Source organism: Cyprinodon tularosa, unplaced genomic scaffold, assembly GCF_016077235.1.
Source record: "Cyprinodon tularosa strain WSP-4 unplaced genomic scaffold, ASM1607723v1 ctg533, whole genome shotgun sequence".
Classification (NCBI taxonomy): Eukaryota; Metazoa; Chordata; class Actinopteri; order Cyprinodontiformes; family Cyprinodontidae; genus Cyprinodon; species Cyprinodon tularosa.
In genome coordinates, this window is record NW_024039267.1 from 175,191 (window position 1) to 191,746 (window position 16,556).

A 16,556-nucleotide genomic window follows, 5' to 3' on the forward strand; every position below is an offset into this window, starting at 1 on the left:
GTTTGTCCGAGTGGTATTGCCATATATTGACGTCATCAGCAGGGGCAGGGCCCCGAGCAGAACTTAATTTTTTTATTTATTTAATTTAATTGAACTTTATTGATCTCACACTGGAGAAATTCACCTCTGCGTTTAACCCATCCCTTGGAGAGCAGTGGGCTGCCATTGTGTGGCACCTGGGGAGCAGAGCAGGGTTAAGGGTCTTGCTCGGAGACCCAGATTGGAGGCTGCGGGGATCAAACCAGATACTTGCAACCTTCTCAGAGCACTGCTCTAACTCACCAGGCCAACACTCTCAAAATCAGATCTGAGCAGATCTGGTACATATACCGTTCTCTTATTGCGGCCAGGGTTCTAGAAAATCAGTCCAAGGAATCAGAAATGGCTTCTGAATTCTGAGGTTGCAATCCTTTGAATGTAAAATACAGATTTTAACCCAGTTATGTTTCTTTTTATTCCACACTGTTTGATCCACATCATTCTTGTTGGGGTTTTATTCCTCCAACATTCCTCAAAACAGGAAAAATGTGAAATGAGCAACCTGGCATGCCTGAAGACGGACCAGAACACAGAAAAACAGGGAGGACGGTGGGAGAGAGGGAGAGAGACAGGTGGAAGAGAAGAAATGTCACTGACCTCGTCTAAAGCTTTTTTATAACTCTGAAGGACGACAGAAGGACAGATGGAGGACAGGATGAGAGGAGAGACAGAACCAACAGCATCATGGTCAACCCGTAGTTTAGCGCCCAGCCAGTGGGACGCTCTCACACACAGATGGATGGACGTGTTTGTTTGTGTTGGTTAAAAATGCGAACTCACTGCAGGCCTGCTGGGCCGAGTCAGCTCTCTACTGTCGTCTTTGGTGTCGTGGGAGGAAAGCGTGGAGCCGTCGGTTTTAGCAGCAGAATTACCTGAGAACACAGAGAACCCAATGAGCATGCCTGAGTTTGGGTCAGCGCAAGAGTTTTAGGACTTCAGTTCCGGACTTTAGATACAGTAATCTGGGATGTCTTCACACAGAAGTGTTTCCTGCTGGTTCTAATCTTCTTATTGGGAAATCTGTGGGGTGAAATAACTGCTAATTTGTAAATGTACGTCAGTAAACATGAAGATTCAAGAGTTGTTTCTTGATGGCATTTTGTACATAGCTGTGAGATTAAATGTTCTGATCTGTATGAAAATGAGGTTTAAAATTCGATGTACAAAGTAACAGCTTTTAAAAAGTACAGGTATAAATTACAAATTCAAAATGATCAAATGTGTTGCAAATAGTTCAGTTTTTGTCTTCTTTCTCTACTCCTTGTTTAGGAGAAGTTGGCAAATAACCTTCAGATGCATCACTGCCACCTACTGCTAAGGAGGAGTGTAACAGTGTCACTTTTGTTAGTCGTACTACCGTTAAAATGTGCATAATGTGAAAATTTACATTTACATGTAAATATTTCAGTGGTGCCTTTATTTCGTGATTGATATTATATAAGTTGTAGCATAAATAAATTAGTGGATTGAATATTACGTTTTCTTTTTTTTTTTTTTTCCAAAGATATTTTTATTAGAATTTTCTGTTAGACATACAAAACAAACATACACACACGCTGAAACATGAAAAATAAAGCAAAATAGACTAAAAACAAAAAGACAAAACAGAGCAAGGTGAATTCCCTCCCCCCACCCCCCACCCAAAAAGAACACTAAACCCCAGGGCTCACTCTATCTACACACTCAAAAAACGAGGAAAAAATAACTTTACATGTCACAGTATTTTATAAGATGTAGGAAGGGAAACCAAATATCCTTAAAGTCTTCAAGCTTTCCTTTTGTTATATATGTCAGCTTTTCCATTGCCAGGTTGTTGGTCAATAGTTTAATCCATTCATTTATCTTTGGTCTTTCTGTGTTCTTCCACTTCAGAGCAATCAAATGTTTAGCCTGCAAAAGGCAAAAACTCAAAAGCTTCCCTCTCTTCATAAGTCCTTTAAGTCCATCTGGAAAAATGTGCAATAAGCAAAGTTTACTGTCCATTGGAACATCCTGTTCGATCAAACGGGAGATGAACATGGTAACCTCCTTCCAGAAAGTTTGAATCTCTATACATTGCCACATACAATGGAAAAGAGTGCCCTTATCTATATTACATTTAACACAGATATCAGGAATATTTGAATGAAAATGGTGAAGTTTTACAGGAGTGATATACGTTCTAAATAACCATTTGTATTGTAATAATCTAAACCTTGTGTTAATAGTTTGCGTTTGCGCCAATAGACATGAGTTATTCCAATCATCCTCAGGGATTTCAGTTCGCAGATCAGCTTTCCAAGCTTGTAAATATGCAAGACTATTTTCTTTTGAAGCCAAAAGTAAAATATTATAAAATTTGGAAAGTATGCCTCTACTCTGATTATGGTGAAAGGCTATATTCTCTATGGTTGTGAGTGGAGGTTCAGACGTAGATTTCAGTGAGGCGAAGACAAAACTTCTAATCTGTAAATACTTAAAAAAATGCTTTTGGGGCAGACCATACTTATTTACCAGTTGTTCAAAAGTCATCAAAACTCCTTCACTATAAAGGTCCCCTATTTTATTTAAGCCTCTATTCATCCATATTTTAAACCCCCTGTCTGCTCTTCCTGGTTTGAAATTATTGTTTCCCCAAATAGGTGACAGATATGAGATTTTGGACACCTCATCTAAATCCTTATGGGAGTGGTGCCAAACTGATATGGTGTTTTTGAGAAAAGGATTTTTGGTGTTTTTTAATAAATATTTAAGTTCCGCTGAGTAAAGATAGGATGACAAAGGTAATGTTACAGAGTTGTTTTCTATTTGTACCCAACAAGGTATGTCACCGGTTGAAAAATAACAGGAAGCAGCACAGAGTTGTGCAGCACGATAGTACAATTTAATGTTTGGCACTCTAAGCCCACCTCGATCATAGGGCAAATAAAGAAGAGAGAGTCGCAATCTGGAGCGCTTATTGTTCCATATAAATTTGTTAAAAGCTTTATCCATAGAAGAAAAGAAAGAAGCTGGAATGTGTAAAGGAATGGACTGGAAAAGGTATAAGAACTTTGGAAGAATGGACATTTTAATAATATTAATACGCCCTATCATTGAGACTGGCATTTCGTTCCATCTTTCTAGGGAATCTAATGTTTTCTGCACTAAAGGATCATAATTTATAGAAACCATTTTCTCTAAATCTCTGTCAATCTTAATTCCTAGGTAAGTAAAGCCCTCTTCGGTACATGCAAATTGTGTTTGTATTGGAGGGTTATTTCTGTTCAGCATTAATAAGGAGCTTTTCTTTTGGTTAACTTTATATCCTGAGAATTCTCCAAATTCCTTTAGTAGTTTATCAACAGCTTGAACAGATTCTTCCAAATTAGCTAAATACAAAACAATGTCATCTGCAAAGAGAGACAACCGGTGCTCTACATCCCCAATTTGAATGCCAGTGATCTCGGGGGATTTACGTATTGCCATGGCAAGCGGTTCAATTGCAAACAAGAAAAGAAGAGGGGACAATGGGCATCCCTGTCGTGTCGATCTACAGAGGTTTATACATCTTGACAATTGATTGTTTGTGGCAACTTTAGCCACTGGCTCAGTGTACAGTAACTGAATCCATTTTAAATATTTTCCTCCTAGGCCGAATCTCTTAAGGATATCAAAGAGGTAACTCCATTCAATCCTGTCAAAAGCTTTTTCAGCATCTAATGACAAAAAGGCATGGTCCATAGCAAACTGTTTTTCATACAATATATTAAGTAATCGGCGGGTATTATGAAAGGCTTGACGTCCAATTACAAATCCATTTTGGTCATTTGAGATTAAATTGGGGATGTGTGTTTCAATCCTTCGAGCCAAAGCTTTGCACAAAATTTTTGTGTCACAGGACATTAAAGAAATGGGTCTATACGAGTCCATTTCTGTTGGGGGTTTACCTGGCTTCAACAAAAGAGAAATAGTTGCCAATCGTAAGGATGGGGGTAGGGTGCCTTTTTCATAAGATTCATTGAACGCTTCGAGTAGAGGGGGCAGTAATTTATCTGGAAATTTCTTGTAAAGTTCAATTGGTAGGCCATCGGGGCCGGGAGCTTTACCAGAATTCATGTGGCTTAGAGCCACTTTGAGTTCTTCAACACTTAATTTTTCATCCAAATCTTTCCTTCTCTCTTCTGACAGGGTTGGAAATTGAAGTTGGTCTAGAAAATGCTTTTGTTTATTTGTATTATCTGGATATTGTGAAGTATAATAATTTTCATAATATTTTGCAAATGCCTCATTTATACTTACTGGATCCACCAGATTCTCACCATTATTTAATTTGATTAAATTTATGGCCCGATTTGTCTGTAACTTTTTGAGCCTCCAAGCTAGGAGTTTTCCTGCCTTCTCACCCTGATCGTAATATGATTGTTTTAACCACAATAGATTTGTTGCTATTTTGCTGGTAGTGAGCTCGTTATATTCTGATTTTAATAAAAGAAGTCTCCTATATTTGTCAGTATCATTGCAATAATACATCTGTTCCTGCAATTCTTTGATTTGTTTTTCAATGTTTTTTAGTTTATTTAGATGTATTCTTGATTTATGCCTAGTATAGCTCATTATTTCCCCCCTTATATAAGCTTTAAATGCTTCCCATTTTATTGATGCACTGGTTTGGTTTGTATTAAAATTAAAATACTCAGTTATTTTCCCTTCAAGAAATTCTTCAAACCCTTCAGACCTAAACCATTTAGCTTGAAATCGAAATGGGATTGAAGACCGACACTAATTTGGTAATTTTATAGATAGAATAACTGGAGCGTGATCAGAGAGTAGAATAGCTTCATACCAACATTTTTGAACAGTAGATAATAGACTAGAAGAGACCAGAAAAAAGTCTATTCGTGAGTAAGTTTTAAAGGTGCTTGAAAAGCAAGAGTACTCTGTTTTATTTGGAAAAAGTTGTCTCCAAACCTCCACTAAATTCAGATCTTTCATATATTTCTTGATAGTTTTCCTAGCTTGTTGGTGGGACAAGACAGAACTGTTTGAACGGTCTACTGCAGGATTTAAAACACAATTGAAATCTCCACCAATTATAAATGGACCGTTATAAGCTGCCATGGTTAAAAACAAATTTTGGTAAAAAGCAGGATCATCACCATTAGGGGCATATAGACACACAAAGTTGACCATTGTAGAGACTATAGTCCCACTAAGAATGATAAATCTCCCTGATGGGTCGAAGTATTTATTTTTTAGTTCAAATGGAATTGATTTGTGAATCAGTATTATGACTCCCCTGGCATGAGTTGTAAAACTAGAGGAGAATACCTGGCCAGGCCACCTAGATCTAATTTTATTCACATCTTTTCCAGTCAAATGTGTCTCTTGCAAAAAGCATATTGTAGTTTTCATCTGTTTGATTCTGCCCATCACTTGTTTAAGCTTGACAATTTTATTCAGACCTCTGACATTCCAACTAGATATATTAATTACAGGACAAACAGACATAAGTTGTGTAATTGGAGATGTAAACAAATGAAATACATTGGTCCCTTCCTATTCTCTCATTCAAGTAGTGTAAAGTCCACAAAAAAACAGTGTCCAGAGAGAGCCCTGTAACCCAAATCTCCACATATTTCCCCAAATGAAATGTGGCGGTAACCCCTTCTGAATATTGAACTTGGGTTATATGAAACGTTGCAGCCACCAAGTGGATAACGTAAAAAACTGCACGCATAACGATGGTCATGTATAGGTTGGCCGGCATAAACAAAAAGTGCTCTGACCAAAATAACAGTAATTAAGGCAAGGTTTGCTAACATTGCAAAGGAGTAATAGAAAAATATTAACAGTGTTCATGCTTCCCTTTTTTAAGACAAAACGTTATTTTTAGGAACTATGCCAGAATAAGAGTAGCGAATACATACTAAGTCTTGGAATTGTCCTCAGCCTGCGAGCCTATTCCACTGCAAAAAATAGAAACCTCAATAAGTTATTTTTTCTTAAAATAAGTGAATTTTTCCTTGAATTGGGGACGTAAGTAAGACACTTTGCCAATGGAACAAGACAATTTCCTTTTAAAATAAGAAAAAACAATTTTATCGTCTTATTTCAAGTAAATATTATCTAACTATCTTATTTTAAGAGTAAAAATACTCATTCCATTGGCAGATCATCTTATTTACCTGCTCAAATTAAGGGTAAATATACTTAATTTAAGAATTTTTTACTTATTTCTGGATTGTTTTTGCAGTGCATCAATATACTTTTCGGCTTCTTCCACGGATTTGAAGATCCGGCGTTTGTCATTATGTGTGATGATCAAGTGGGCTGGGTACAGAATGCCATACCGAATTTTAAGGGAACGAAGCCGGATCTACACTCCATCAAAGCGCCTTTGCAGCTTGCGAGTCTCAGCCGAGAGATCAGGGAAGAAGGTGACGCGGTGGTTCTCATAGCGCACCTCCTTCATTTTCCTGACGGCTTTCAGAGTTGCTTCCCGGTCCCGGTAGCTCAGAAACTTAATTAAAATAACCCTTGGAGCTGCAGGACTGGAGGTAAGGGGCCCGATCCTATGGGCTCTCTCCACGCAGCGGGACAAAGTGAAGTCCTCACCTAGCGTCCCTCGGAGCCACTTCTCCAAGAAGCCACACAGGTCCGATCCCTCGGATTTTTCGGGGAGCCCGACCAACCTCAGGTTACAGCGTCTGCTCCTGTCCTCTTGCTCTGCCACTTTGTCACAAAGCACCTCCACTGTCTTCTCCAATGATTTAACTCTGTTTTGAAGGGAAGTAACATCGTCCTCTGCTTGCGAAACTCGCGCCTCTGCTTCCCCAATTCTTTCAGTGAACGATTGTATATCCCCTTTGATATCCTTAATTGCTTTCAGCATATCAGCAGAATGCTTATTCATATCCTCCTTCAACAAACTAATTGCTCCGAGAATATCACGGTTGGTTGGCGCATCCTGAGCCTCATCCAGGTGAAGCGGCGCTGCCACGTTAGCATCTGCCACAATAGCCGCATGTGCTACGTTAGCCGCACTCACTTGTGGGGCCGTTTTAGTCGGTTGTTGGACCGGCTTGGCATTTTTCGGTGGCATAATCCCCAGCAAGCGTTTACCCGTTAGCAAAACAGGCGAAATTGTCAATATTGGTCTATCTTACGGATTAGTTTAAAGGATTCAGTAGCGAGCCATCAGCACATGCACCGTTCACTGAGACGCCATAACCGGACGAATATTACGTTTTCTAAGCTTTTTTGTATAACTGGAGAAGCATAACTGAAGCATCAGAAAGTGAGATTAGCCAACATAATTTCACCCTTTTTCATGTAAATCACAACATTTAAAAAAAATATAAAAGCTGTTGAACACTAGGTGATGGACACAATGTGATGGACACCGGGTGATGGACACAATGTGATGGACACCAGCTGTTGGACACTAGATGATGGACACCAGATGATGACACAGTGTGATGGACACCAGGTGTTGGGCCCCAGCTGTTGGACACTAGGTGATGGACACTACCTGATGGACACCAGCTGTTGGACACTACCTGATGGACACCAGGTGATGAACACTACCTGATGGACACCAGGTGATGAACACTAGGTGATGGACACCAGGTGATGGACACCAGGTGATAGACACTAGATGATGGACATCAGGTGATGGACACCAGGTGATAGACACTAGATGATGGACATCAGGTGTTGGACACTACCTGATGGACACCAGCTGTTGGACACTACCTGATGGACACCAGGTGATAGACACTAGATGATGGACATCAGGTGTTGGACACTACCTGATGGACACCAGCTGTTGGACACTACCTGATGGACACCAGGTGATGAACACTACCTGATGGACACCAGGTGATGAACACTACCTGATGGACACCAGGTGATGAACACTAGGTGATGGACACCAGGTGATGAACACTAGGTGATGGACACCAGGTGATGGACACCAGGTGATAGACACTAGATGATGGACATCAGGTGTTGGACACTACCTGATGGACACCAGCTGTTGGACACTAGGTGATAGACACCAGGTGATGGACACTAGGTGATGGACACCAGGTGATGGACACCAGCTGTTGGACACTAGGTGATGGAAAACCAGTTTATTTGGAAAAAACCAGCTTTTGGAAAACTAGGGGATTTGGGGGGACAAGGTGATGGACACCATTTTTGACACTAGGTGAAAAGTAACCTCCAGGTGAAGGACACCGGGGGATGGAAAAACAATTTTGAGGACAAACCAAACGTTTGGGCACTAGTATGGACCCCCCAATGATGAAAACAGTGGGGAAAGGACACCAGTTTTGGGGCCCCCCTGTTGGACACAAAAAGATGGACACCATTTTTTGGGAAAAAGGGGTGGGGCACCAGGGGGATGAAAACTAATTTATGGACCCAATGTGGGGTTTTGACCGTGATGGACCCCCACTTTGGGCACTTCCGGGTGGACACCAGGTGATGAAACACTATGATGGCCCCTAGGTGATGGGCACCGTGATAGGACACCAGGTGAAAAGACACTAGATGGGTGGGACACAGGTGTTGGACACAAACCTTGATGGACACCACTTTGGGCACTATATAACACCAAAGGGGAAAGGGCACCAAAATATGGGAAACCCGGGGGGAGGGCACCAGCTGTTGGGCAAATATTGGATGGGACACCAGGTGGATGAAAAATAGGGCTCGGAAACCATGAAGGCCCCCAGGTGAAAGGACACCACTGTTTTGGGCACTAGGTGATAGGAAAAACCAGCTGGGTTTTACACCCAGGGGATGGGCACCAGGGGGAGAAAAAATTTTTCCGTGGCCGGGGAAAACCCGTGAAGGACACCAGGGGATGCACACCAGGGGGATGGGCCCCGTTACACTAATGACACGTCCAGGTGATGGCACCAAGAGGGCACCCCGCTGTTGGGCACTAGGGGAGGACAAACCCGGGGATGAAAACTAGGTGCTTTGGGCACCAGGTTATGGACACCAGGGATGGGACAACCAGGTGTTTGGGCACCCGCTGTTGGAAAACTAGGGGATAAAACACCAAGTGAAGGAACCACCAGGGGATGGGCCCCCACGTTGGGCCCCCAGGTGATGGGCACCACTTTGGACACAAAATGTTTAAAACACCAGGTGCTGGACACCAGGGGATGGGCCCCCAGGTTTATGGGCCAAAACCCGCTGTTGGACACTAAGGGGATAGACACCAGGTCTGACACCAGGTGATGGGCCCACTGTTGGACACTAAAAGGGCAAAACCCGGTTATGAAAAAAAGGTGCTGGGAAAACCCGGTGATGGACACCCCGGGGATGGGGCCCCCCAGGTGTGGACACCAACTGTTGGACACAAAGGGGATAGAACCCAGTGATGGACACCAGGTGATGGAAAACCAGCTGGGTTTGGGCACCCAGGTGATGGAACACCGTGAGGAAAAATAGGTGCTGGACACCAGGGGGTGGACACCAGCCGTTGGACACTAGGTGATGGACACCAGCTGTTGGACATAGGTGAAAGAAAACCAGTTATTGGGCACCAGGGAAGGACACCACTTTGGACCCCAGGGTGATGGACACCAGGTGATGAAAACTAGGTGCTGGACACCAGGTGATGGACACCAGCTGTTGGACACTAGGTGATAGACACCAGCTGTTGGACACTAGGTGATGGACACCAGGTGATGAAAACTAGGTGCTGGAAACCAGGTGATGGACACCAGGTGATGGACACCAGCTGTTGGACACTAGGTGATGGACACCAGGTGATGAAAACTAGGTGCTGGACACCAGGTGATGGACACCAGGTGATGGACACCAGCTGTTGGACACTAGGTGATAGACACCAGGTGATGGACACCAGGTGATGGACACCAGCTGTTGGACACTAGGTGATGGACACCAGGTGATGGACACCAGGTGATGGACACCAGCTGTTGGACACTAGGTGAAGAAAACTAGGTGCTGGACACCAGGTGATGGACACCAGGTGATGGACACCAGGTGATGGACACCAGCTGTTGGACACTAGGTGATGGACACCAGGTGATGAAAACTAGGTGCTGGACACCAGGTGATGGACACCAGGTGATGGACACCAGGTGATGGACACCAGCTGTTGGACACTAGGTGATGGACACCAGGTGATGAAAACTAGGTGCTGGACACCAGGTGATGGACACCAGCTGTTGGACACTAGGTGATGGACACCAGCTGTTGGACACTAGGTGATAGACACCAGGTGATGGACACCAGGTGATGGACACCAGCTGTTGGACACTAGGTGATGGACACCAGGTGATGAAAACTAGGTGCTGGACACCAGGTGATGGACACCAGCTGTTGGACACTAGGTGATGGACACCAGGTGATGAAAACTAGGTGCTGGACACCAGGTGATGGACACCAGCTGTTGGACACTAGGTGATAGACACCAGCTGTTGGACACTAGGTGATAGACACCAGGTGCTGGACACCAGGTGATGGACACCAGCTGTTGGACACTAGGTGATAGACACCAGCTGTTGGACACTAGGTGATGGACACCAGGTGATGAAAACTAGGTGCTGGACACCAGGTGATGGACACCAGGTGATGGACACCAGGTGATGGACACCAGCTGTTGGACACTAGGTGATGGACACCAGGTGATGAAAACTAGGTGCTGGACACCAGGTGATGGACACCAGGTGATGGACACCAGCTGTTGGACACTAGGTGATAGACACCAGGTGATGGACACCAGGTGATGGACACCAGCTGTTGGACACTAGGTGATGGACACCAGGTGATGAAAACTAGGTGCTGGACACCAGGTGCTGGACACCAGGTGATGGACACCAGGTGATGGACACCAGGTGATGGACACCAGCTGTTGGACACTAGGTGATGGACACCAGGTGATGAAAACTAGGTGCTGGACACCAGGTGATGGACACCAGGTGATGGACACCAGCTGTTGGACACTAGGTGATAGACACCAGGTGATGGACACCAGGTGCTGGACACCAGCTGTTGGACACTAGGTGATGAAAACTAGGTGCTGGACACCAGGTGATGGACACCAGGTGATGGACACCAGGTGATGGACACCAGCTGTTGGACACTAGGTGATGGACACCAGGTGATGAAAACTAGGTGCTGGACACCAGGTGATGGACACCAGGTGATGGACACCAGGTGATGGACACCAGCTGTTGGACACTAGGTGATGGACACCAGGTGATGAAAACTAGGTGCTGGACACCAGGTGATGGACACCAGGTGATGGACACCAGGTGATGGACACCAGCTGTTGGACACTAGGTGATGGACACCAGGTGATGAAAACTAGGTGCTGGACACCAGGTGATGGACACCAGCTGTTGGACACTAGGTGATGGACACCAGCTGTTGGACACTAGGTGATAGACACCAGGTGATGGACACCAGGTGATGGACACCAGCTGTTGGACACTAGGTGATGGACACCAGGTGATGAAAACTAGGTGCTGGACACCAGGTGATGGACACCAGCTGTTGGACACTAGGTGATAGACACCAGCTGTTGGACACTAGGTGATAGACACCAGGTGCTGGACACCAGGTGATGGACACCAGCTGTTGGACACTAGGTGATAGACACCAGCTGTTGGACACTAGGTGATGGACACCAGGTGATGAAAACTAGGTGCTGGAAACCAGGTGATGGACACCAGGTGATGGACACCAGCTGTTGGACACTAGGTGATAGACACCAGCTGTTGGACACTAGGTGATGGACACCAGGTGATGAAAACTAGGTGCTGGAAACCAGGTGATGGACACCAGGTGATGGACACCAGGTGATGGACACCAGCTGTTGGACACTAGGTGATAGACACCAGGTGATGGACACCAGGTGATGGACACCAGCTGTTGGACACTAGGTGATGGACACCAGGTGATGAAAACTAGGTGCTGGACACCAGGTGATGGACACCAGGTGATGGACACCAGGTGATGGACACCAGCTGTTGGACACTAGGTGATAGACACCAGGTGATGGACACCAGGTGATGGACACCAGCTGTTGGACACCAGGTGATGGACACCAGCTGTTGGACACTAGGTGATAGACACCAGGTGCTGGACACCAGGTGATGGACACCAGGTGATGGACACCAGCTGTTGGACACTAGGTGATAGACACCAGGTGATGGACACCAGGTGATGGACACCAGCTGTTGGACACTAGGTGATGGACACCAGGTGATGAAAACTAGGTGCTGGAAACCAGGTGATGGACACCAGGTGATGGACACCAGGTGATGGACACCAGCTGTTGGACACTAGGTGATAGACACCAGGTGATGGACACCAGGTGATGGACACCAGCTGTTGGACACTAGGTGATGGACACCAGGTGATGAAAACTAGGTGCTGGACACCAGGTGATGGACACCAGCTGTTGGACACTAGGTGATGGACACCAGCTGTTGGACACTAGGTGATAGACACCAGGTGATGGACACCAGGTGATGGACACCAGCTGTTGGACACTAGGTGATGGACACCAGGTGATGAAAACTAGGTGCTGGACACCAGGTGATGGACACCAGCTGTTGGACACTAGGTGATAGACACCAGCTGTTGGACACTAGGTGATGGACACCAGGTGATGAAAACTAGGTGCTGGAAACCAGGTGATGGACACCAGGTGATGGACACCAGCTGTTGGACACTAGGTGATGGACACCAGGTGATGAAAACTAGGTGCTGGACACCAGGTGATGGACACCAGGTGATGGACACCAGCTGTTGGACACTAGGTGATAGACACCAGGTGATGGACACCAGGTGATGGACACCAGCTGTTGGACACTAGGTGATGGACACCAGGTGATGGACACCAGGTGATGGACACCAGCTGTTGGACACTAGGTGAAGAAAACTAGGTGCTGGACACCAGGTGATGGACACCAGGTGATGGACACCAGGTGATGGACACCAGCTGTTGGACACTAGGTGATGGACACCAGGTGATGAAAACTAGGTGCTGGACACCAGGTGATGGACACCAGGTGATGGACACCAGGTGATGGACACCAGCTGTTGGACACTAGGTGATGGACACCAGGTGATGAAAACTAGGTGCTGGACACCAGGTGATGGACACCAGCTGTTGGACACTAGGTGATGGACACCAGCTGTTGGACACTAGGTGATAGACACCAGGTGATGGACACCAGGTGATGGACACCAGCTGTTGGACACTAGGTGATGGACACCAGGTGATGAAAACTAGGTGCTGGACACCAGGTGATGGACACCAGCTGTTGGACACTAGGTGATGGACACCAGGTGATGAAAACTAGGTGCTGGACACCAGGTGATGGACACCAGCTGTTGGACACTAGGTGATAGACACCAGCTGTTGGACACTAGGTGATAGACACCAGGTGCTGGACACCAGGTGATGGACACCAGCTGTTGGACACTAGGTGATAGACACCAGCTGTTGGACACTAGGTGATGGACACCAGGTGATGAAAACTAGGTGCTGGACACCAGGTGATGGACACCAGGTGATGGACACCAGGTGATGGACACCAGCTGTTGGACACTAGGTGATGGACACCAGGTGATGAAAACTAGGTGCTGGACACCAGGTGATGGACACCAGGTGATGGACACCAGCTGTTGGACACTAGGTGATAGACACCAGGTGATGGACACCAGGTGATGGACACCAGCTGTTGGACACTAGGTGATGGACACCAGGTGATGAAAACTAGGTGCTGGACACCAGGTGCTGGACACCAGGTGATGGACACCAGGTGATGGACACCAGGTGATGGACACCAGCTGTTGGACACTAGGTGATGGACACCAGGTGATGAAAACTAGGTGCTGGACACCAGGTGATGGACACCAGGTGATGGACACCAGCTGTTGGACACTAGGTGATAGACACCAGGTGATGGACACCAGGTGCTGGACACCAGCTGTTGGACACTAGGTGATGAAAACTAGGTGCTGGACACCAGGTGATGGACACCAGGTGATGGACACCAGGTGATGGACACCAGCTGTTGGACACTAGGTGATGGACACCAGGTGATGAAAACTAGGTGCTGGACACCAGGTGATGGACACCAGGTGATGGACACCAGGTGATGGACACCAGCTGTTGGACACTAGGTGATGGACACCAGGTGATGAAAACTAGGTGCTGGACACCAGGTGATGGACACCAGGTGATGGACACCAGGTGATGGACACCAGCTGTTGGACACTAGGTGATGGACACCAGGTGATGAAAACTAGGTGCTGGACACCAGGTGATGGACACCAGCTGTTGGACACTAGGTGATGGACACCAGCTGTTGGACACTAGGTGATAGACACCAGGTGATGGACACCAGGTGATGGACACCAGCTGTTGGACACTAGGTGATGGACACCAGGTGATGAAAACTAGGTGCTGGACACCAGGTGATGGACACCAGCTGTTGGACACTAGGTGATAGACACCAGCTGTTGGACACTAGGTGATAGACACCAGGTGCTGGACACCAGGTGATGGACACCAGCTGTTGGACACTAGGTGATAGACACCAGCTGTTGGACACTAGGTGATGGACACCAGGTGATGAAAACTAGGTGCTGGACACCAGGTGCTGGACACCAGCTGTTGGACACTAGGTGATGGACACCAGCTGTTGGACACTAGGTGATAGACACCAGGTGATGGACACCAGGTGATGGACACCAGCTGTTGGACACTAGGTGATGGACACCAGGTGATGAAAACTAGGTGCTGGACACCAGGTGATGGACACCAGCTGTTGGACACTAGGTGATAGACACCAGCTGTTGGACACTAGGTGATAGACACCAGGTGCTGGACACCAGGTGATGGACACCAGCTGTTGGACACTAGGTGATAGACACCAGCTGTTGGACACTAGGTGATGGACACCAGGTGATGAAAACTAGGTGCTGGACACCAGGTGCTGGACACCAGGTGATGGACACCAGGTGATGGACACCAGCTGTTGGACACTAGGTGATAGACACCAGGTGATGGACACCAGGTGATGGACACCAGCTGTTGGACACTAGGTGATGGACACCAGGTGATGAAAACTAGGTGCTGGACACCAGGTGCTGGACACCAGGTGATGGACACCAGGTGATGGACACCAGGTGATGGACACCAGCTGTTGGACACTAGGTGATGGACACCAGGTGATGAAAACTAGGTGCTGGACACCAGGTGATGGACACCAGCTGTTGGACACTAGGTGATAGACACCAGGTGATGGACACCAGGTGATGGACACCAGCTGTTGGACACTAGGTGATGGACACCAGGTGATGAAAACTAGGTGCTGGACACCAGGTGCTGGACACCAGGTGATGGACACCAGGTGATGGACACCAGGTGATGGACACCAGCTGTTGGACACTAGGTGATGGACACCAGGTGATGAAAACTAGGTGCTGGACACCAGGTGATGGACAACAGGTGATGGACACCAGCTGTTAGACACAGGAAAAGGAAGAGAGGACTGACACTCACCTCGTTCGTTGGAGCCTCCCTGGGAGCTGGGGGTGCTGGAGCTGGAAGAGCTGCCGCTGCTCGTCCTCTTCAGAGGCGTATCCATGGAAATATCAGTCCTCCGCAGGTCAGGGTTGCTATGGCAACAAGAACACAGCGCCGTTTCATTCATAAAAGGAAACCTTTTAAATCCCGCCGGTGAACACACAGCAGGTATTTGAGAGCTCTTCAGCCTCTTTTCTTTCTCTCCCTCACTGTGTGGACGTACCTGGCCCGGATGAGGTGAGCTCCAGCCCGTGGACCGAGTCCAGGACCGTTTCCAGGAGAGTTCTTACGGACCAAGGCAGGTGAAATGGAAGTGGTCCTTTGAGGAACCTGGAAACACACAGTTTCATTTAATACTAACAACTTTTTGAGATCAGGGAATCTAGTATCAGATTATCTAATGAGCAAAATACTTTGTATTGAAAGTAAATAATTTTTACCTGATTGATAATTTCTTTATATTAAACCTCTTACTATTAAAAAACCTTTTCATTTCTCCTGAATGGTGCTACATCTATCAGGAAAATGCTTTTGTGGACAAAGCAAAACAGATGCTGTAAAAAACAGATAGATACATTTTTCTAAAAGATAAGCTTGCATGGAGCATCAATACGCACCAAGAGCTGAACTGAAAATTGAAAATATTGAAAATGATCTAATATATCTCAAATTAAGCCAATACTTGGGTCAAAAGTTAGGCAGCGTTGCTTTAAAGGCAAAAAAATCCTACAAATGTTTTATATACATGTCAATAAATTCACCCAAATCAAAGGTAGAGTTAAAAAATTAAAATGTCGTTTAAATTGGCAGGGAAGCCAAAACCATACAAGCATTTTCCTTTCTGATGGGGAAATTTTTAAATGGAAGTAAAACTTAAAAGAAAATAAAACTTGCTTTCTATTGGCATAAAATGAATTTGAAAAAAAATTGGAAAAATTGTTAAAAACAATCAATCAATCTGTTC

The 16,556-nt window shown here is 45.9% G+C and overlaps 1 protein-coding gene across 17 annotated transcripts in view; it reads right to left on the reverse strand.

Annotated features, from left to right (window-relative positions):
• Nucleotides 1–16,556, reverse strand: part of tnikb (TRAF2 and NCK interacting kinase b) — a 115,785-nt gene that overhangs the window by 30,585 nt on the left and 68,644 nt on the right. For 13 of the 17 annotated variants that reach the window (XM_038304393.1, XM_038304390.1, XM_038304389.1 and 10 more), the window contains 4 exons: nucleotides 15,816–15,922; nucleotides 15,569–15,684; nucleotides 820–911; nucleotides 637–660 (listed from right to left, as the gene is read on the reverse strand). In XM_038304393.1, the coding sequence (XP_038160321.1) occupies nucleotides 637–660; nucleotides 820–911; nucleotides 15,569–15,684; nucleotides 15,816–15,922 (339 nt within the window). The remainder of the gene's footprint in view (nucleotides 1–636; nucleotides 661–819; nucleotides 912–15,568; nucleotides 15,685–15,815; nucleotides 15,923–16,556) is intronic. The other 4 variants (XM_038304391.1, XM_038304392.1, XM_038304404.1 and 1 more) reach the window with 1 other exon arrangement.